The sequence below is a fragment of the Pteronotus mesoamericanus genome, unplaced genomic scaffold, assembly GCF_021234165.1.
Source record: "Pteronotus mesoamericanus isolate MK-2021 breed Mesoamerican mustached bat unplaced genomic scaffold, CSHL_Meso_final contig_94, whole genome shotgun sequence".
Classification (NCBI taxonomy): domain Eukaryota; kingdom Metazoa; phylum Chordata; class Mammalia; order Chiroptera; family Mormoopidae; genus Pteronotus; species Pteronotus mesoamericanus.
The window spans coordinates 48,871,519-48,892,485 of record NW_026555285.1 but is presented as its reverse complement, the minus strand read 5'-3'; the positions used below and the strand labels follow the sequence as shown (position 1 = coordinate 48,892,485).

The 20,967-nt window shown below is 52.2% G+C and overlaps 1 protein-coding gene across 1 annotated transcript in view; it reads left to right on the top strand.

The window, feature by feature from the left end:
* TNFRSF19 (TNF receptor superfamily member 19) overlaps nucleotides 1-20,967 on the top strand; it is a 66,860-nt gene that overhangs the window by 28,635 nt on the left and 17,258 nt on the right. Inside the window, exons 4-5 of the mRNA XM_054586663.1 lie at nucleotides 2,042-2,220; nucleotides 7,418-7,503. Coding sequence (XP_054442638.1) covers nucleotides 2,042-2,220; nucleotides 7,418-7,503 — 265 coding nt within the window. The remainder of the gene's footprint in view (nucleotides 1-2,041; nucleotides 2,221-7,417; nucleotides 7,504-20,967) is intronic.

Below are 20,967 nucleotides of genomic sequence, written 5' to 3'. Positions count from 1 at the left end.
TAACTCGTAATTCCACTAATGTCCATTAACCGTTTTAAAGAAACTCCAATTTTGTGAAGTAGCTCTTCAGGTCGAATGGTTGGCTTTTCCCTCTGCCCGTCTGAGCTTTGGCTCAGAGCGCCTTGCGGCGGAGCGCCCGGGCCGGGCCGGCGGCCTGCCCTGTGCCTCCCCCCACCTGGCAGTGCGCCCCCGGCGCACATTTGAGACCGGAGGGCGGACAGAAGGAGGTGGGCGTCGCTCCTCCGAAATGTGGATGCGTCCCTCAGTCAAAAATAAAAAAAGAGAAATCTACACTGAAGTGTTATTGTTAATGTTCTCTATTGGGTAGTTTATTGAGTACAGGAAATACTTTTCTTTGTGTTAGTTTTGATTTAATATTTGGCCAATAAGTATTGCTTAGTTGACGGTGTATATAAATATGGATGAAGAAATCAAAATATATGAATTTTATTAAAAACCGGGAATTTCAAGCCCGCTGGGATGCGCCCCTGGCGTCTGCGGTTTGTGGTGGGGAGGCCGGCGCCGGAGGGTGTATTTGGTGAGCGTCTCTCCCGCCTCCAGCCTTGTCTGCGCGTTTGCTCGGCTTGCCCTCTGCGTGTGCCTCCTCCTTGTCGCTCTGCAGCTGCTTTTTCCCTTTTTTTAATGAACCCGTGTCCTATAGAGACCATCACAAAGTATGATAACCGGCGCTGACGTTTGGTACGCAACCTTTCGGACGTCTTCCTCTGTAGATGTCCAATAAAGTGCCGGAGAGCCCGTGCAGTGCAGTGGTGTGAAGTCTGACTCTCGAATTAAACCGTGTAGACCCAGTTCCTGGTTCTAACATTAGCTATCGAATGTATCACCCTGCATAAGGTGCTACCTTCCGGGGAACCCCAGACGGCCAGCCGTGCAGCGGGAACAATGATAGCGCTTAGCTCGCTGGGGCGGAGTGTGAATTAGTGAGCTGCTGTGTAGGAAGTTCCTGGCGTAGCCCGGGCCTGTGGCTCAGCCGGTTGGAGCACCGACCTGTGCGCCGAAAGGGGCGGCTTTGTTCCCCGGTCAGGGTGCGCTTCTCTGCCTCGCCCCCTTCCTCCCTCCCTGAAATCAATGAAAGTGTCCTCGGGTGAGGATTAAAAAATAAAATAAATAAAAAATAAAAAGTTCCTGGCATAGAGTATGCACCCAGCGAGGGTTAGTACTCATCCCCAATGTTTCGTAAGAAATGGGATCATACGTCTAATTCTGTTGTTACAGCTTATTTTTTGAACAATCATGAACACACACCTGCCTCAATCTTTTCACGGTGGCATTATAATTACGTTGCGTGACCTGCTCTACCAGCAAGTTGCCTCAACTCGTGGGAGGGGTCATAATGTGGGTCAAAGAGCTACTTGTTTCGCCCATCCCTGGAGAGCAGCACTGGGTTCTGACGTCCGCCCCCGGGGACGCCGAAGGCCTTTAGTACTACAGCTTTATCCAGACAAGAATGTAGCGTTGTTGTTGTTTTTAAGAAATACGTAAGAACCTTCCTACCCTCAGACAATGTTAAGCTGCCAAACGTTTCAGGGTGCTGTCGGCTGGGTGGACTCCCAGACTTGTAAGCTTCTGAAACTTCTTATGAGCTCACTTCATTTCCTAAAATACCCCTGTTGATACCGCAGTACTTATTTTCTGCCTCGATAAGTGAATAATGAACGTTCACTGACTTTGGTCTGAACATTTCTCCAACTTCAGTTTCTGAACACTCCCAAGACTGGCTTAATTAGAGCCGAGGAAACTGCCGTAATTCTGGGCCGCTGCAATAATGCGGCAGCGGGGGGGCCTTTATGATTCAAATGCTCTCCGCTCCGTGAATAAAGCAGATGACTAAGTATACTTGTCATAGTAAGAGAGATGATTAGCAGCGGGAGACACGTTGGAAATTGCTAGGAGAGCCGCCTTTGTCTCTGGGGCGGCGGGCCCTCGGCAATTACCAGAGCAGGTCTTCTTTCAGGCTGCGTCTTTCCTTTTTCGCGCCTGCGGTGTCTGAATAGCTTTCCATCCCCGTTAATCCCCGCAGGAATGTGGCTTTGGCTACGGGGAGGATGCTCAGTGTGTGACCTGCCGGCCGCACAGGTTCAAGGACGACTGGGGCTTTCAGAAGTGCAAGCCGTGCCTGGACTGCGCCGGGGTGAACCGCTTCCAGAAGGCCAACTGCTCCGCCACCAGCGACGCCGTCTGCGGGGACTGCTTGCCGGGGTAGGTCGGACGCTTCCTGTCCTTTCCCGCGTAATTTTTCCGTCATTTTTAAACAGGCGTTTTTCTCGTTCCTTTCCAACGGCGGATGCACCCGCGAACCTGCGCACTGGGGCCGGCGGAGCGAGTGGTCAGACTCTGCGTCAGGACGGCCACCCCCGGGCCCTTGCCAGGTGCTGGTTGTAAATAAAATGAATACGCACGCCAACAAAGGATTAGTGCCACGTAATTCTAAAGTGCTGCTATAAATCAGTAAGAAAAACGCGGACAAACGGACAAAAGGGAAACACATGTGGCCCGTGATCATATGGTTCGTCCTTGCTGGGGATCAGAGAGATGCAAAGCGTGGTTATTCAGCCGTTTCAATGGGTACGTGTCCAGCAGCCGGAGGCAGGGCCTCAGGTGAAGCCGGACACTGCTCAGGCCAGGAGCAGAGGTCCCTGCTCCCACGGAGCTTCTATCCTAATTAGGCTTTTAAGGATATCTAGACGGTAAATAGTAAAGAAGTAAATTGCCTAGAAAGGCAGAAGATGGCGATCCCTATGGAAAACAGGAGACCCCAGCGCAGCGCAGGGGCGCAGACAGGCGGGCTGCAGCGCCAAAGCGGAGGCAGCGCTCGGGGCGGGGCGCGGCCGAGCAGAGACTTGCAGAGGGGAGGCCGCTGCCCGAGCCGGGCGCGCGGGGAAGAGCGCTGCAGACACAGCGCGCGGCCGCAGACTGGCCCGCGGCTGGGCGCGCCCCTGGCGCTTTTCGGGAAGCTGCCAGGAGGCCAGGGCAGCCCCAGGAGAAGGGGAGAGTCCAGCGGGAACGAAGAGGCTGGATGGGAGCGGGTGCGTGCGAAAGGCGGAGACCTTCACGGTGGGCGTTGAACAGGGCCCCGGGCCTCGCAAGGGAGGCCCTGTCCCTGGGCCGGGTGGAGAGGCAGAGCCCGGACCGAGGGATGTGAGAGGCCGGCCTGCCCCTGGGCAGGTGCGCAGTGGAGAGATGGGTCGGTGAAACAAGCCGCCAGGGCCAGGCCCCGTGGGCAGAGCGGGCTCGGGGCGGCACTGCTGGTGCGTGCGGGGCAGCGAGAGGCGTTGCTGCCCGAGGGAGGCGGAGGAGGCCGAGCAGGACATTGGGGGCCTTCACGGGCGCACGGCGTGGTCCCCCGTACCGACCGGAGACAGAGCGGAGGGGAGCCAGGACGCCTGGAGCCCTGGAAGGCAGGCTTTGTTGCAGAAGTAAAATAACCAGGAATAGCAGCCAGGAGCAGCAAACAGCTATTATTTATAATGTGCCAGGCACTTGGCCGGGTACTTTACATGAGTTATATTCTGTAATGTTCCCAGTGCCTTAAAAATGAAGAAAGAGAGTCTGACCCAGGTTGCAGGTTTTCGGGCAGGATCACTGAGGCAGGGTGTGGCGGGCGTGGGGCCACAGGCGGGAGCCCACCACGGCCCGCGCTCTAAGTCCCTGCGGAGCAGGAACTGCCACCGGGCTGGACCGGCCCGAGTGCCCACAAGACTGGGGCGTTTTGACCGAATGGCACAGGATCCTTCTGGGACTCTTGCTGAGGTCAGAGGGGGAGAGAAAGCCTGGACCCAAAAGGCCAAAGCAGGATGGGAAGGAGCCTGGAGGTCAAGCGTGGCCCCCAGGCTCCGACTCAGCACGGAAACAGGCGCAATGCGTCCTTGTCTGGCACCCGAAGCATAAGCAACCGAATGGAAAGTAGCTACATTGGACTTCATGCAATTAAGATATTTTGGGCTTCAAAGGGTACAGCGAAGAAAATGAAAAGGCAACCCACAGAATTAGAGAAATTATTTGTAAGTCATGTCCATGATAAGGGGCTGTCTTATCTGGAATATATAAAGAACGCTTACAACTCAGTAATAAAAAGGCAAAGAACCAGATTAAAATATGGCCGAAGGACTTGATTGGATATTTCTCCAAAGGAGATACACAAACACTCAATAAGCACATGAAAAAATGCTCCACACTATTAGCCGCCAGGGAAATGCAAACTGAAACTGTATGCCACATCCCCGCAAGGATGGCTGTTACCAGAAAAGATGAACAAAAGCAAGTGCTGGTGAGGATGCAGGGAACCTGGGAATGTTCGCCTCGGAGGGAATGCAAAGTGGTGCAGCGTCTTTGTGATGTCTGGCAGCTCCTCAGCAAGTTAAACATTGTTCCCACGAGATCCAGCAATTCTGCTCTTAGATACATAACCAAGGTCTTTGAAAACACATCAACCAATGTTCATGGCAGCTTTATACATAATAGTCAAAAGTAGAAACAACCCACAAGTCCATCAAGTGATGAATAGATAAGCAAAATGGAGTGTATTCAGTCACTGGAATGTTATTCAGCAATGCAAAGGAATGACTTACTGACACATGCTACAACATGGATGAACCTAGGAAACATTAAGTGAAAGAAGCCACTCCCCAAAGACTATCTATTAATATGATCCCATTGCATGAAATACCCAGAACGGGCAAATTTATAAAGACAGTAAGTTAGTGGTTGTCTAGGGCCGGCGGCGGCGGCGGAGGGTCGAAAGGACGGGGGACACAGAGCTCATTTCTTGGTATGATGAAAATGTTCTAAAATCGATTGTACTGATGACTGCACGGATCTGTGAGTGTGTAAAGACCATGTACTTGTATACTTTAAATGAACGCATTGTGTAGTTTGTAAATTATATTCTAGTACATCTGTTATTTAATTAAAAAGTAATGATCTAAATCTCAGAAGACCTCCATAGCTGTGAATATCATTACCCCGAGTTTCGACCTTTGCCAGTCTATTTGAGGAACACGCAGTAAACGTCTGACACAGTCTTGTTGTTGCTGTTGTCCAGTTTTGACAAAAGCACGTCTGTGCACGTCTGCTCTCTTCATCTGAGGGGCGAGGAGAAGGGGGACCCGCGGGAGGTCATGCCCACCTTAGGCCTGACTTAAGGGACAGGGCTGAGGCGGGCAGTGCCCAGAGAGGGTGGGGATAGCACAGGCCCCAAGGACGAGGCTTTCACGAAGAAGGAGCCCAGGAGGGTGCTGCCGGGGTGTGAGGAGGGCCCCGTCTCCCCGGGAGCGCCTGCCAAACGTGCTTCCCCGCGCTCAGCCCGTCCGTTGTCACCTGAACCCACACTTTAGTTTCTACAGCTTGTGCTTCATCTTTGAATAAAGGCTTAGATGCAGGCAAGTTAGGTGTAAACATCTGAATGATGTTTAATAGTTTGTTTATATGACTACTTTAAAATTACATCCTTTCTAAGCCAGCGTGCACATGCGTATGAGGCAGGCAAGAATTGTATGGTGATTTTTACTCAGATTTTCCAGAGTGTTTGAGAAGGGCTCATCCAGCTTGGAATGTGATTTGCAAATACTTCTTCCCTTATTGCAGGTTGCCCTTCATGTTGATTGTTATCTTTTATTTTTAATCCCAGAAGGAATCATTACTTTATTGTGATTTAAAACTACTTTTTAGCAGGACTTAATTTTTGAACACCTTTAGTAAGGTAGGGGTGACGTGTGAAAGCCGTTCATATGCAATGTGCACAGCTCAGGGAGCCTGGGTGTAAGTGTGCACGCAGGGCGCGTGCTGAGGCCCTGGGCGTCAGCTCTGATGGGCTCCAGCTTGTCTCTCCACCCTCCCCTCCCCTTCCTTCCCTTCCCTTTCTTCTCTCTCTTTTTCTTTTTCTTTCTTTCTTTCTTCCTTTCTTTCTCTCTTCTGTGTGTTTCATATATGCCTTTTGATTGCCTATTGGTGTCATATCCAAGAAGCTATTGCCAAATTCAATGTCATTAAGTTTTTCTCCTATGATTTCTTCCAGGAATTTTATAGTTTTGGGTCTTTCATTTAATCTGTTTTGCATTAACTCTTGTATATGGTGTAAGATAAGGAGCCAAATTCGTGCTTTTGCATGTGGATAGCTAGTTTTCCCAGCACTGCCTGTTGACGAGGATGTCCTATCCCCATTAGGCGGTCTTTGCTTCCTGGTGGAAAACCGTTTGACCATACCCACGAGGGTTTGTTTCTAGATGCTCTGTTCTGTTCCTTGGTTTCCATGTGTCTCTTTATGCCAGTACCACATTGCATTGATTTACGAGAGCTTCCTAATATTTTGATATCATGAAATGTGTATACTCCAACATCATCCTTTGATTTTGACTTTATAAATTCCAAGATAAATATCTTCAATTAAAATTTGGTGGAAACTCATTGTATTACAATCATGGGTATTTGAGGTAACTTATCTAGTTTCAAATGCAAATTTTGCTTCAATCATAAATTATACACATTTGTTACTACATTATCCAGTTTCACAAAATAATTGCATCTACTTGTCCTCTACAGGCTAGATTTGTAAATTCATGCTCTATATCACTATTTTTGTCATAGAAAAGAAGTTGGAAGTTTTCCAAATGAAAGAAAATTGCCTGAATTCTCACCATCAGAAATAATCACTTTAATATTTGCCATATAATATTTTTCTATTTTTTTCAGTGCATATATATATAGAAATGTCTTTAGCTGCACTGGTAAATAGTCTGAAAGACTCTGTATCAAAGTCTATTTGTACAAAATGGAATTATGTCATTCACACATTTTCTTTTTCACCCAATGATATTTTATGAGTTAAAAAAAAATCATGCGTAATAGATCTGCATCATTGTTTCTAAATTCCACCTTCTGTTCTTTGCCTTGGTCCTGCTGAAGTTGGTTGTATCTCCTGTTGGATATTGAGATTGTGCCTGACTGGCTGGTTTTCTTTTATAAACAATACTGTGATTGCATTCTTATACGTAGTTCCACCTGCCTGATTATTTCTTTAGGATACATTTCAAAAAATGAAATTATTGGGTGAAGGGTGTAAATACACTATTGCGTTCTGATGACACGTTGCTAAATTGCCCTCCTCCAAGTGGTATTGCACATTCCCACTGGCAATATATACCACTCATGTATATATTTTCTCAATTTTCTAAGTGAAAATGTTATATTTTCATTGCAATTTATATTTACTTGATGAGGGCTTTCCGGGGCTGCCTGCCTCAGGGGCTGCCAGGGTTAAGGCTTTGAGAACCTTTTTTTAAAAAAAAATAATAGATCTGGTCAAGGAGACTGGCAGTAATTTCTGTAATCATATGCACTGCAACCGTACTGTGAGCGTAAGTGAATGAGCTAACAAGGATCATTTTCCTTTTTCTCCTAGATTTTATAGGAAGACAAAACTTGTCGGTTTTCAAGACATGGAGTGCGTACCTTGTGGAGACCCGCCTCCTCCCTATGAGCCACACTGTGAGTGAACGCCCCGCAGACGCGGCGGAGGGGTTCTGGGCCTTTCTTTTTTATTTTTATTTTTAAAACCGTTGTTCACTCGGCGAATGGAGCGCACTCTCTCTGCACTGCGGCTCCTGGCGCGCGCTTTCGTCCGGCTGCAGGCAGCGCGCAGAGCCCCCTGGCTGGTGCCTCGGTCAGCCAGCTGGGCCCATTGATTTGAATCTCAAAGTGAGACGCAGACATTCTGCGGCCGCTGTACTCCGTCCGAACTCCCCGCTTTCATTCTAGACGAGCGCAGGCAACTCCCATCAGCCAGGTGGTCCGACCCCTAATGCCTCCTGTGTCCGCACCGCGGCCCCACGGGAGCCCGTGTGTCCCTGTCTCAGTCCCCAGACGCTGTCCTGCGGCGTCTTTTCTGCCATTCCAGGGACACGTTCCTCTCTGCAAATTGCCTGCCCTAATGAACACGTCATTCAGCGAGTCTCAGTTCACTTCATTCGTTCCTCTGCTTTCCTCATTTAACGAATAAGAGAGAAACCCATTGTGTACTGGGAATATACCTGTAAATGAGAACCTCATCTTTTTCTATTTATATTAATATGGCTCTTTTGATTATACCTTTCCCTTAGATACAAAAGGTGTTTGTTACAAGTTTTATAAACCTGCATTGATTTTGAGTGGGACTCCTAAGTACGAATCTGGCCAGTGACAACCCACAGGTGTCGGGCCAGGGAAGAGATCAGCAGGTGGCCCCCTGGCGCGCCCAGCTCACGCTTGTCTCTGCCGAGCAGGGCGTTAGTGAGCCAGGCTTCACTGTACACAGGAAGTCGCAAGTGCAGGCGCGGGAGGCAGGAGGGCTTGGGCGCCACGCACACGTCGCTCATGCTTGTCCGGGAGCGTCGACGTCAGTGTGTACATTGAGGGGTTGTTTAGATATAATTTTCATGCATTGGATGTGTCCTGTTGTTTCTTTCTATGACAAAAGCCTCTTCTGACCTGATGGAAAGTTATTGCATTATTGGATAAGGTCACGTGGTACTTGCGTCTCCTGGCAGGTCATGGAATTTTGCGGTCCATATTGTTATTTTTTTATTCTTCATTCAAAGTGATAGAAAAGCAAAAACAAACAAACAAACAAACAAAAAAACACAGACTCTGACTTTTATAGAAATGTGTTTTGACCCCCATTTTGCAATATCCAAACTTTCACCAAATAATTCACTGCGATTAATGAATGCAGTCGTGAGTGCCTGTTAAGTATTAGCATCATCGGGAAGCAATTTGCTTTACTTAATTTTCTCAACACCACATCATCATCAGCCCCCATTTGTCAAGGCGGACGCCAGGCCCAGGGAGGCGGACGGCGTCTCACTGTTGGCTGGTAACTAGCAGAGACAGTGTTCGAACCCAAGTCCGCAGTTGGAGGGGTGCGTCCTTTCCACCGCACTCCGCTGCCCCCCAGGAAAACCAGGCTGGCTAGTCTCGCCTCTCTTGGCTGATGGAGTCTGCCGCATGTTGACGTTTTCTTACACTGTTTGCTTTAATGTTCACAATTTAAAGAAAACTCTAAAAATCTAGCGTAGAGATCTCGAAAGAGCCTCTTTAGGCTAAACTGCCCATAAAATGACATGGTCCCTGGCCAGTCACCACAGGCACCGACCTGGCTGCGCCCAGGGGTCCGCTGAGCCTTCGCTCTGTCTGGAAGGCACACTGCGCTCCTCATCCCCAAGCGCCGTGAAAGGATTTAGGGAAGCAGTCGGTGTTGCCTGGGTTCGAGCTGGAAAGCGCTGGGTTAATGTCGCGTTGTTGTTTAATAATCTAGTCATAAGTCGGAGGCATTGGAATGTTTTGCCTTCGGGGATCTGGCTACGTTTGGACATCATAAATGAGGCTTTAAACATTGATTTTACGTTTAACATTTAATGTCTCGTAAAGCCCTAATTAAGTTATAATTTGAAAAGAAAATTAACTAGTTTATACATACAGGTATATTTCTCCATATAGGACACTTTTTAGAAAGCGCAGCAAAGTACGTTAGTGTTCCTGATCAGAGCGGTAGTGGGCCAGCGAGCCCCCGTGGAGCTGTGGGGCGGCGGCTGGTGGTCTTCGGCGAGCCACGGTCCTGATCTCCAGGGGGGAGTCTGCTGCCCTTGGCGCCGCTCTTGGGAGTCACTCCAGGACACGACTGATCTCCTCAAAGGAGATCTTGATGTTTTGGGGGGGAGATTACGTAAGGCGCCTGATGTTTTCATTTCTCTTACTTCAGGCTTTTCACCTTACTCACGAAAAAGGGCTTCTTTGGCGGTTTCTGCCCCGCGAGGAGCTCCTGGTTTAGTTAGGCTCTTCGTTAGCTGCAAGAAAGTGACACCACTCACCTGCCTCGAGTGATGGGGTTTGTGACGAGGCGGCAGGCCGTGGCGAGGCAGGCGGGAGCCCCCTGGACCCCAGGGGGGGCGCTGGGAGCCTGGGGACCGCGCCTCCACAGCCCGGGGCCGCGGCAGCACCGCACAGCCGCCGGCTGGCCCTGCCGGCCGGCCCTGCTGGCCTTTCTCTGCCTCCCACACGCGCGGCAGGGGCCTGGCCGTCCCCGTCCCGGCCCCGAAGGACAGAGTCTGGGCAGGTACCCTGTCCTGTGCGGCCGAGGCTGCCCCGTCTGCCTGTGGAACGGCCGTGTGGGGCCAGGCACTCAGGCCGGACAGGCAGACCCTGGCCCACCTCCTCTTGGAGGGGACAGTCCAGGGCGGCTGTGGCCCAGGAGCTGTTCTGAGAACAGCGGTGCTCGGAGACAACGCGTGGAGGGGCACAGCGTGACTGCTCGTCCCGCATCCAGGCGGCCGCGGCGCTCCGACGGGGTCCCTGAGCCGCTGTCACCTACGGGATCAGCCGGAGGAGGACGCGGGGGGAAAGGGGGCTCCGCGGATGGCCCGGGGACGCAGGGCGCATGGGGGACCGCAGCGTGGGACGCTGCGTGCTGGCGGGGCGAGTCAACACTGGAAATGACCTCTGCGCCCTGGAGACCTTTGGTGCCATTGCCCAGAGCCCTTTCAGTGACTAATAGGGATGGAAGCCACAGTAGAAGGAAGCAGGAAGTCCAGGGAGGGGAGAGCGGAGACGGCTGCGGGCAGCTCTGCAGGCGCTCGTCCGGGCCGGTGGCCTGCGGTCTGCGCAGGCCGGGGACGGCTTTTGCTTTTTTAATCCAATTTCTTAGTGCAGATACATCTGCACGTTTTCACATCGAGAGAACAAAATCACCAGGCACGCGAGGTTGGCTGGAGAAGGATCCTGAAGCTCGGGGGTTCGGCGGGCCACCTCTGGGAGGGGGCGGGGCAGAGGGAGCGGCCCGGGCATTCGCTGACAGCGACAACGGGCCTCTGTGTGCCACGGAGCGGGCACCGAGTTCCGCCAGGCCAGGCGGGCCGCGCGGCTAAGCGGCTGGAAGACAGGTGTGGGAGCTCTCCTGGCAGAGGCTGGGAGGCAGACGAAAGGCATGGTTTCCCGGTGGCCGGGGTGCAGTCGGAGTCACGGGTAGCGGTGACACGTTGCTCCTCTTGGGGTGTCCCGTGCTGCAGCGGCTGCTCTGGCCGCCTGTGATGCGCCTCGATGCACGGGCGTCGCGCCCTACGTGTGTCCCACATAGCACGCCGCAAACAAGGGCTTAGAAAGGGTGCCTGTCCGTGTTAATGACACGGGAATAACTCTAAATTAATGTCATACTTTCTAAAATATTTCTATACTACCTGGAGCAAACCAAGTAACAACAGGAAACACAAGATGGAAAACTTCCTGCGCATCTGTCATCCTTCTGAGGGGCACCCCAGGTCCACAGGCGTCGCGTCTGGTGTACCTCTGGCCAGGTGACCTCCTTAACGCCCCAGGGCTAGGTTTGGTCCCCGTAAAATGGGCGACACTAACCTGTGAAGGGCATTGTAAGTAGTGAAGAGTCAATACGTGGAAGACGTCCAGGGCGGTGTCTGCCGCCAGCGGGGCCTGCGCCTCCCTTCCTTGCTCTGCCCCCTGTGCCACGCTTCTTGGGTGCTGAGATCTTGTCCTCTCGCATTTGGCGGGACACGCTGCCTCAAGGAAAAACCAAGTAACTGCCTGGGGGCTTGGCATGTGGCGGAGGCTGGGGTTCAAAGAAGACCCGTGAGCAGCCAGGCATGGGGTCGCCCCACGCAACAGGCGCTGGTGTGTTGAGAGGCGAGGGCACTCCAGCAGCACGTGACAGAGAGGTTCTCTACAGCTTAGATTGGTCACAAAGTGTCCACGTAGAAGTTCCTCTCTTTGTAGGGCACACCTGTCTTCCAGGTGAAGTGAATCTGAAAACAAGAGAGAAGTTTTTGTGCTCGTACTAGTTTACACCGCACCAGCATTAGGAAATCCTCGACAATTTGGCGTCTGCCAGAGGGAGTGGCGTGGAGCGACACACGGTGGAGGACCCGCCACGGGACGTCCAGGCTCACGTCCAGGCTCCGCCTTGGACAGCCAGCATCATGTTGGGCAGATCTCCTTACCACCTGTGCTTCCATTTGCCCCCAGAAGGCGGGGAGAGTCATGCCAGGCTGGCAGGCCTCAGACAGAGCGCAGTGGGTGCCCAGAGGCGCACCTGCCACAGAGTGAACTCAGGGACGACTGGCCGCCCGCTGGCCTGGCCGCCGCCGCCCTGCAGCCCTGGGCCCTGCCCGGAGCAGGTGTGCCCGGTGGGGTGGGCCGTGGCCCCTGACCGGGAGGGTCTCACCGTGCCGTGCGGCTGGCTTGGATGTTTGTCTTGCTGATCCTCCGCCTGCAGTGGTGGGCGAGCCAGGGAAGACAGCTGGACAGCGTCTGCAGTGGGTTTGTGTTTGTCCCTGGAAGGGCTAGGCAGCGGGCCGAAGGGACCCTGCTTGTGCTGAAGTCTCTCTCTGTCCCGCAGCCCAAGGCCGTACGCCCTGTGCCCAGCTGGCCTGGGCTTCAAGCTCCCGGCCCCTCCAGAGCAGGGTGGACGGGTCACCTCTTGGTCAGCCACGAATAGCATTCATGTGTGAGGGTGGCCGGTGAGGCTCGGAGCCCAAGGCCGGTAGTGGCGTCGCCGTGGACTGCAGGTGAATGAAAGGGAATCTGTGCTTCAGGCTTCACTCCTCTCTGTACCTTCTCTTCCTGATAACATGCGCGCATTTAGGGCATTTAAGAGAAACAGACAAAAACCCACGAGAAATTTTAGAACGACTACACTCTGCCTAGGTCTGATAAATGCAGATTCTGTCTGCGTTCTTTTAGCTCTGTTTGCTTAATGTGGGACCAACACTGTGGTTGGAACAATTGGTTTTGAAACAAATTCAAAGCGGGTTTTCACCGCGGTGCAGCTTTATTTGTGTTTAACCCAGATGTTTGCTTTGTTCTTGGGGGCTCTGTAAAACAAGCCATGTGATCGCAGAGAGATAAGGGCCAGGTAAGTCTCTGTGGGGGAGCCAGGAAGGCTGGGCCGCTGGCCCGGGCTGCTGGGAGTTTCCCTGCTTCAGACAGGGGAGAGAGCAGGCCTCCGCACCAGTAAGCCTTTAATACACCACACAATTGAAAAAGGACTATTTTCCCGTGGAAACATAACCCACCTTCCAAGTAATGAATCAAAGTAACATCAGAATACATTTTTAAAAGCCATATTTGCTCATTCAAGATCGTCCGTAGGTTTGGTAGAAAAAGAAGGGGAGAAGACCGTGTACAAAACGTTTCTGCATCAGAACATGCAAAGCAAAGACAGCCTTTTGAGGGTTTCCTTTGGTCTTTTTTTCTGTCCGTACCACTGGTTTTTAGAAACCGATGTAATTACGCTGTACATATTACCTTGAGTCCTTCTCCTGGTCTAAGCGTTGTTTCCGTGGCGCTGACACCCATCGAGCAGAGCGCCACGGAGGCGTGCGGGCCACGCCGGTGCTGCGGCTCGTCAGTCCCACGCTGCCGCGGGCCGCCCGTGGGAGGGCGTCTCCCCGTGTTTCCACACTGACGAGGGGGTGCCCACGGTGGGTTTACGGGCCCAGGTGTATTCATATTTTTGGTCTCTTGGCATACAATGCTAAATTATTTCAAAACAAGGGTACCTGGTAAATGCCTCTTTTAAAGAAAACACATTTAAAAGGAAATTCATTGGGAGTGTCTTGAAATCAATACCAACATAAGTCGTTGGTTTTCTTTAAAGAAGGAGGGAGAACGGGTGCGGCGGCCGAGGAGGGAGCGGAGGGCCAGGGGAATTGCAGGCCGACGTCAGCTGCCCCCGGGTTCTCGGCTGGAAGTTCAGGAACCAGCCCCTGTGCCCTGGAGCTCCGACGCCCACTGGATCCACAGTGGGACACAGGAGAGAAGCGTGAAGTCCAAACACATTTGATTTTGTTTTGGGAGAATTATTTGTTGCCTCCAGGTCTGTCCTTTTGTTCTGGCCGCAGAGTCCTGATGAGCCTGCCGGTGGGTAGCGGCCTGGCTTTCCGAGCATTTCCTGGATCCTCCGGAAAATTGTCTGAGGGCCACGACCCTCAGGCGTCCGGCGAGAGGCCCGCTGCCACGCCCGTGCTGATGGTGCCCGTGCGCTGGGGCGGCCTCGGGAACGAGATGAGCGCTGCTGTGTGCCCGGCAAGCGGCTCGGGCAGTGGAGATAGGGAGCTTCCTAAAGAATAGTCCTAAGAATGTAGCCCTTTCTTGTCAGACTTTCCGGGAGGGGATCGGAGGGCCAGAGCCCAAAGAGAACTTGGCGGCGAAACAGCCCGGGGCTGGCGGCAGGCAGGTTAGAGGCCAGCCCTCCCCACCCGGCCTGCGTTGGCAGCTGAGATTCCCTCTGTTTTCACTAATCTGTGTGTGGGTTGAGGGTGCTATTGCTCTTCTATTCCTTCCCTTCTCTGTAGCTTCCCTGCTTGTCCTTGCTTTTTGTCAAAATGTCATTTAATTTTATTGAAAAACAAATGTAAAGTACTAGTAGTCAAAGGTGGCGCCTGTGGAAACCCAACAAGTCTCCCCTGGGGCCCCCGGCCCCGGGGCGTTGTGCGCAGGGGTGCCTGCCCTTCCATGGGACCACTGGTTTGTGCTGTAAGCCTCGCTCTGCCAAACCAAACAGCCCGGGTGCGGGGCGGGCGGGGGGCGGGGACGCGGACGCGCTAACAGGGGCAGGGGGATGGAGGCAGCAAGAAGCGAGAGGGCGGTGGGAAGGAGGAGTCACAACCCCAGCAAAAAGCAGCCGCCAGAACTCCTAAGACTATAATTTTGTGCCATTGAGTGTAGAGCAAACAGACCCATGCAGCCCAGTGACCGACCCCTGAGGTTTCTCTAATACCACGCGGTACGATAATGATAGTTCTCGTTATTACCCTGGATGTGACAAGGGGGTGGGGGACGATCAGATTGCAAACTTGCTGTAGTCTTTTTAAGAAAGCAGAAAACTTACCATTTATTTCAGGATGATTTCCATCGAGCACAGTCCTTTTTGAAGCATAGTTGCTCTCCGAGGTAAGCAACCGTTACCTGAAATTACGGTGGAAGTGTGTTAGAGCAAGGTCCTCGTTCCCCCAGGATGGTGACGAAGTAGCAGGGCAGGTTCAATGGCTTGGCCCCACTGGAGAACAAGTGTGCTATAAACGCCACGTTTTGGAGGATTATTTAGTGATTTCAAATATTTTTCTTTACTTAGCTCTGGTTGCATTAAAATTAGAGGCATTAAATAATTCTTGAAAGAATTCCGTAGACTTGTGTGCTCTCCATGCATTCTTTCCTCTCCAGAGAGAACTGCTAAATACCTGTAAGCCATTAACTTTGCCCCAAGTGAAGACAAGAAAAGTGCACATGCCTGACCGCGTCGGGTGACCACGTGCCTGGGGTCGGGCGATGCCCTGGGGAGCCCTTGCCCACCTGGACCGTCGGGAGGCAGGCGCGTCCCCGCAGGACCCGAGAGGCTTTGATTGGGCCTCCGAGAACAGTAGCAGTTGATTATTACCTAGTCAGCTCTAAAGCTAACTTCTCTGCCTTTATCTTCAGTCTCTTCGACATTTCAAGTCAATGAGCTGGTTTAAATATTTACTCGCGAAGAAACAGGTTGTGGTTTGTTAAAGGCCGTCACTAAATTGAATGAATGTTAGATTAAGTACAGTTTATTTTAAAAACATGGAATCCAGCAGGCCTGTTTCATTAGGCTATGGGCTTTCGCAAATGGAGCAGTGATTTGTGTGTGTACCCATTAAATGCTTAAAATAAATATATGTGGAGAAAAGCAACCTCACAGTTTGTGCCAAACCTACCGTGGAGATACTCAGTGTCGGCACAGAGGTGACTCCTTACTTTTCCTTTTTTAAAAAATATTCCTTTTAACCTCACCCAAGGACATTTTATTTTTCATTGCTTTTAGTGAGAGGAGAGAGAGAGAAACATCGATGCAAGCGAGAAGCACTGATCGGTCGCCTCCCGTACGTGCCCAGACCAGGGACCAGACCCGCAGCCCAGGCCTGTGCCCCGACCGGGGTCGAACCCTGACCTTTCAGTTTCGGGTCGGCACTCCAACCCGTGGAGCCACCCCGGCCAGGGCGCGATCACTCCCTTTTATACACAGAACATGTGTTCTCACGTGTGTTGGGGCTCGCGCTTTGCCGGGGCCCGGCTCTTGACCCCCGTGGGCCCACGTTCCGGAGGGGACCGCCACCCAGAGCCCTGGCCAGCGGCGTAGGGTCCTTTTGTCTTTAAACGTAGATGAGTCCCTGGCCGCATCCTATATCAGCTGCTCAGGACGGGGCTGAATGTGAGAAACGTGATTTTGAGAAGGGAAGAGAGAACCACCCTCCACTTAAGTATTCAAGAAATATCTTTGCTTGATATATATAGACAGTTATAATTAAAGGGAGGAAGGGCATTTTTTTTTAACTGTTGCAAAATAATTCTTCGCTGTTATGAAATATAGCGGACACTCGGGAAGCGCACCGTTTTAAGTGCGCCCCTCGGTGCGGTCTGACAGGCGCTGTGCGTCGGTGCCCTGGCCCCCGTGAGGGCGGGCGGTCTTCCCGGCGTCGCCCCAGGGGGAAGGGGCGCCGTGCAGGGCTTGGGGGCGGGCCCGGCGGGTCCCCTTGGTCTTACACCAACGGCCTTGAAGATACAGTTTGGGCCTCTTCCTGCTGTCTTCTATTTTTTAAATGTAAGCATGTGCATTTTAGTGTTTTCTGTCCATGTTTTATTTTCTATCAAGACACCAAAAGGTTATGGTATTGAATGTTAAATTGTGCCTTTAAATGATTTTCTGCAAAATCTTCAGTATCAAACTTTAAAAAAAAAACAAAACCCAAGTCATTGAAGATCAGTCATTTCCGGAAAACTTTTTAGTGGTCACAGGAGGCATGCCCTTCTTCAAAATGAGGAAAATCACTTTTTAAAAGTCGTGGGATTGGGCTTTAGCGCAGGAGGCACGTCAGGGAGTGTGCTCTGGGCACCCAGCACCGGGTCTCAGCAAGATGCCCCCTGAAGACCCCCGTCCCGTGCGCGCCACCCCCGCCCCCCTCTGCCTGCAGACGTCTGGGCCTCTCGTTCACTGACTGGCACCTTGAACGCCTACTGTGAGCGCCCATGTGGGGGCTGGGACCCTCCGGTGACACGCCCGGACTAAATTCCCAGTCCTCGAGGAGTGGGCATCCTGACGCTCCCAAGTGTGGGTTTATCTAAAATCAGGTGGTCAGCCAAGGCCTGAATAAGGTGAGCCCAGGGCAAGGTCCTGGGGGAAGGAAGTGGGGCGGGGGGAGCCAGCCATGGGGCAGAGGGGGCCGCGCACCCAGCAGAGGCTTTGGGAGGCGGGTGGAGACCCAGCTGGGCTGTGAGCCACTGAAAGGACCGGCTCCCCTCTGAGGAGGGTGGAGAACACGGACGACAGGAGGGGCACGACTGGGCTGGCGTTTTCTAGGGACCCGCCGCTGCCGCAGGGGTGGGACTCGAGGGGAGCGAGGCGGGAGGCCGGCCGGGCGACGAGGTAGACGTGGTAGTGTTCGCTGATACAGTAAGTGCGTGCACTCAGAAGTGCAGGCTTTCCACCCCTTTCTCCAGAGTTAATTATTAGTTTTATTAATTTAACGTCATTAAAATACATTTAATTTATTTAATTATTAGTTATAAAAATATAATATCTGTTATGCTTTGCTTGCTCTGTGTGATATCAAAGAAAATTACAGAAGCATAGCATCTGGGTGATTTTTTTTTTTTCCCCTAAACTCGGGCAAAACACAAATTTGGAAGAGGTTAACCTAAGGCGTTACAGTGTAGCATAGATTTTACTTCACCATAAGTGGTTTCTCTCATGTTGAGGCAGTGGGGACACGGATAGAGATCTGAAAAATAACATTACGGGGGAGTTTCTAGCTTCTAATACCAACTATCCCTGAAAGGACACTTTCTCTTAGCGGCCTCGTTTCATCGTCCTCAGGCTACTGCCTGCCAGCGTCGACGTGACTGTTTTTCCTGGATTAGATTATTCGGTCCTCCCCAGGAATAGGCTTTGACTTTGAGCCCTCGTCCCAACACCTGACTTTCAGATGAGTTAGTTAACTGTCGCCCCAGTTTTTCATGTACCCAGTAAAGATCCTAATAATTTAAAAAGAGAAGTAGCACTGACCAGGCGGCTCAGTCGGTTGGAGTGTCTCCCAGACACCGAAGGGCTGCGGGTTCCATCTGCTGGGCGCCTGCGGGAGGCGACCGATGGGTGTTTCTCTCTCTTCCCCTCACCCACTTCCTTCCTCTCTAAAATCAGTGAGATTATTTTCAGGTGAGGATTTAAAAAAAAAAAAAAGGAGGAATAAAGTTTTGGTTGAATTCCTGAATCCGCTTCATCTTCTAAACCTCCAGAAAAGTGTGTTCTTTCCAACCTGTCCCAGAGTTTTGTTCCTTGACGTAAGTTCTGTCAGCTGTAAAATTGTAAGTCACGATAGCAGCATCAAGCCTCCTGGAATGGAGGACAGCAAGGTCCACGGTCGAAACCCAGATTTCCTTTCCAGTTCGGACCCAGCCGTAGTAAACCGTTTTTTTCCCCCGAGGAGGAAGTTAGTGGGTGGAAATGATTTGGGTTTCATCATCTTAGAATAATTTCACAGAAGATTACTTCTTTTAATGCTCCAGTGAGGTAAATAAGAATTATCTACTTTGTTAATCACAGGGAGCCTGAGGACAGCAGGATGCAGCTGTCCTTCGGTGACAGCGTGCCTGTCCCCGCTGTGCCTCCTCAACGGCAAGGCCAGGCAGGCCTGGCCACGCTTCCCCTGGGCTGGGGGCCCAGGGCTCCCCACGCAGCCCGGCGCTCGCAGGGTTAAGCAGAGTCCTCGCAGGAGCCGAGGGCAGCTGCCCCGAGTTCCATATCTTTGTTTCAGTTCCCAGATGGCAGCCTTGTCTGTTGGTCCCAATTGAAGCAAAACTATTTTTGAGCTTGTGTATCCTTCAGCCCAGATGTTCAAGGCCATAATAATGTGTTTCTTTTATGGTGTCTCTTCTGCCTCTTGGTGCAAAAGTTTGAAAGCTTCATTGTTCCATCAGTCAAATAAACACAGCAAGACCTTATAGTTCTGCGGGATAATAAAAAGAAGAAAAACATCCTTGAAAGCAGGAAGAAAGTCCTTTTACTTGATCGTGTTTGCAGGGCAATGCTGTAGACAATCTGCTGCCATTTTGTGGCTTATGATCTTTTCAATGTTAATTACGGTGTTTATCTTAATTAACATACCACGCGGTTATACTTAGAATCCACCAAGTGCTAGAGAGAAATGTAAAGCAATGAGCCTGCTCTCGGCGAAACAAGCTTTCCCTGGGCAGCAGCTGGCAGTTTCTCCAGCCCATCCCAGGGGCTGGCTGCAGGCAGCCATGGCCTGCTGTCCGCCTCCCCGCCTCAGCGGCCACTGTCCTGTGATAGCTGCCTTCTCTGTCCCCTCCCCCTCCCCCTCCCCCTCCCCCTCCCCTCCCCCTCCCCCTCCCCCTCCCCCTCCCCCCTCCCTTAAAGACAAGTCAGTACTATTTGACCTACATGGTTCTGGTGGCAACTAGATTACCAGGCCAGGTGATTTGGAAGCAAGATTAAGAACAGCAGAGACTAAGTTAGGTACATAATTGACCGAGTCTCAGCTGTGGTGATTTTCAGCCTCACCTGTGTCCTGGTAGAACTTTAAGAACCCTTTTAACCTCTAGCTCTTCAAACCACTCTCACTGCCTCCCAGGCCTGTGTATTGATCTTTTTCTTTTAAGAGAGAGAAAGGGGTGGCAGGCGGTGGGGGTGGGGGAGAGAAACATCGATATGAGAGAGAAACACTGATTGGTTGCCTCCCATCGGCGCCCAACTGGGGATCGAACCCACAGCCTTTCGGTTATGGGACGACGCTCCAACCAGCTGAGCCCCACTGGCCAGGGCCGGGGCCGGGGCCGGCACGTCCCCCCCAAGCCCCCTGACCCCGCTGCTCGCCCAGGTTCCACGTACAGCTGCGTTGTCGCGTCCCTGGGCCGAGAACGCCCTTTGATCCCATTTCCCTTGGGTTTCACTGCTGCGTCTCAACCGCACACCTGAGGACAGACTCATCTGAGAGCCCGGGAAGCTCCTCATCCTGTCTGTCTGTCACTTTCTTTTGTCCTGTTGAGAAGAAATGCAACTGTTCAGTTCAGTGCCTTATGAATACACTTCATTTTCATTTTCTGGATAGAAACATGCACATTTGGTACTAATAAATAAAACCCAGAGCCAAATGCAGGGAAAGTTTTAAGAAAACCCTTGCTGCTCACCATTGACAACAGTCAACAATCACTGAGTGAGCGCCCGGCAAGGGCGCCCTTGGGGGACGCTAGGCCTGGCGGAACCCCCTCCCGTCCCCCTCCCGTCCCCCTCCGGCCAGCAGCCACACCCGGGCCCCGCCTCGACCACCCACGGGGCACACTTGTCCCCCTCGGCCCCGGTGTCTCCCTGCAAACCGCACACGGGTACGGCTCCGCACATCTACTCTGGGCCTCTGTTTCACAGGCCGCTCCTCCGCCACTGCCGTGCGGTCCTCGCAGAGGAGACCCCATGGCCGCCCGGGCGGGAGGCCTCCTGCTGAGCAGGAGGTGATGCGCCCCAGCCAGGTGGTCAGTCGCTGAGGGGAGGGAGGGGAGGAGAGAGACCCCAGAGTTCGGGAAGAAGGGTTTCAAAGCAGCGTGCGCAGCTGGGGGTGAAGGGTAGGTTCAAGTCATTGTTGTTACAACAACTGAGATACAAAGTGCCCGCTATTGCAGTCAGAGTGAAGGGTGAGGCTGTGGTTCTCAGACCAAGAAACCAAACAAAATTGTATTGGCGGCGCAACAGTGCTTTGTGCTGAAGTTGCTAAGGACCATCCTTTATAGTCAGTGTTTACAGGGGTCTAATTCACCAGCCTGGCGAGCCACGGGGTGGCCAAGAGTGCTGGGCGGCGCTGTCTCCGAGGATAAGGGCGCTCGGCGGCCGGAGGCTCCGCTCAGGCTTGTGGTGGGGCCGCTGGCTTTGCGGGAGGAGGTTTG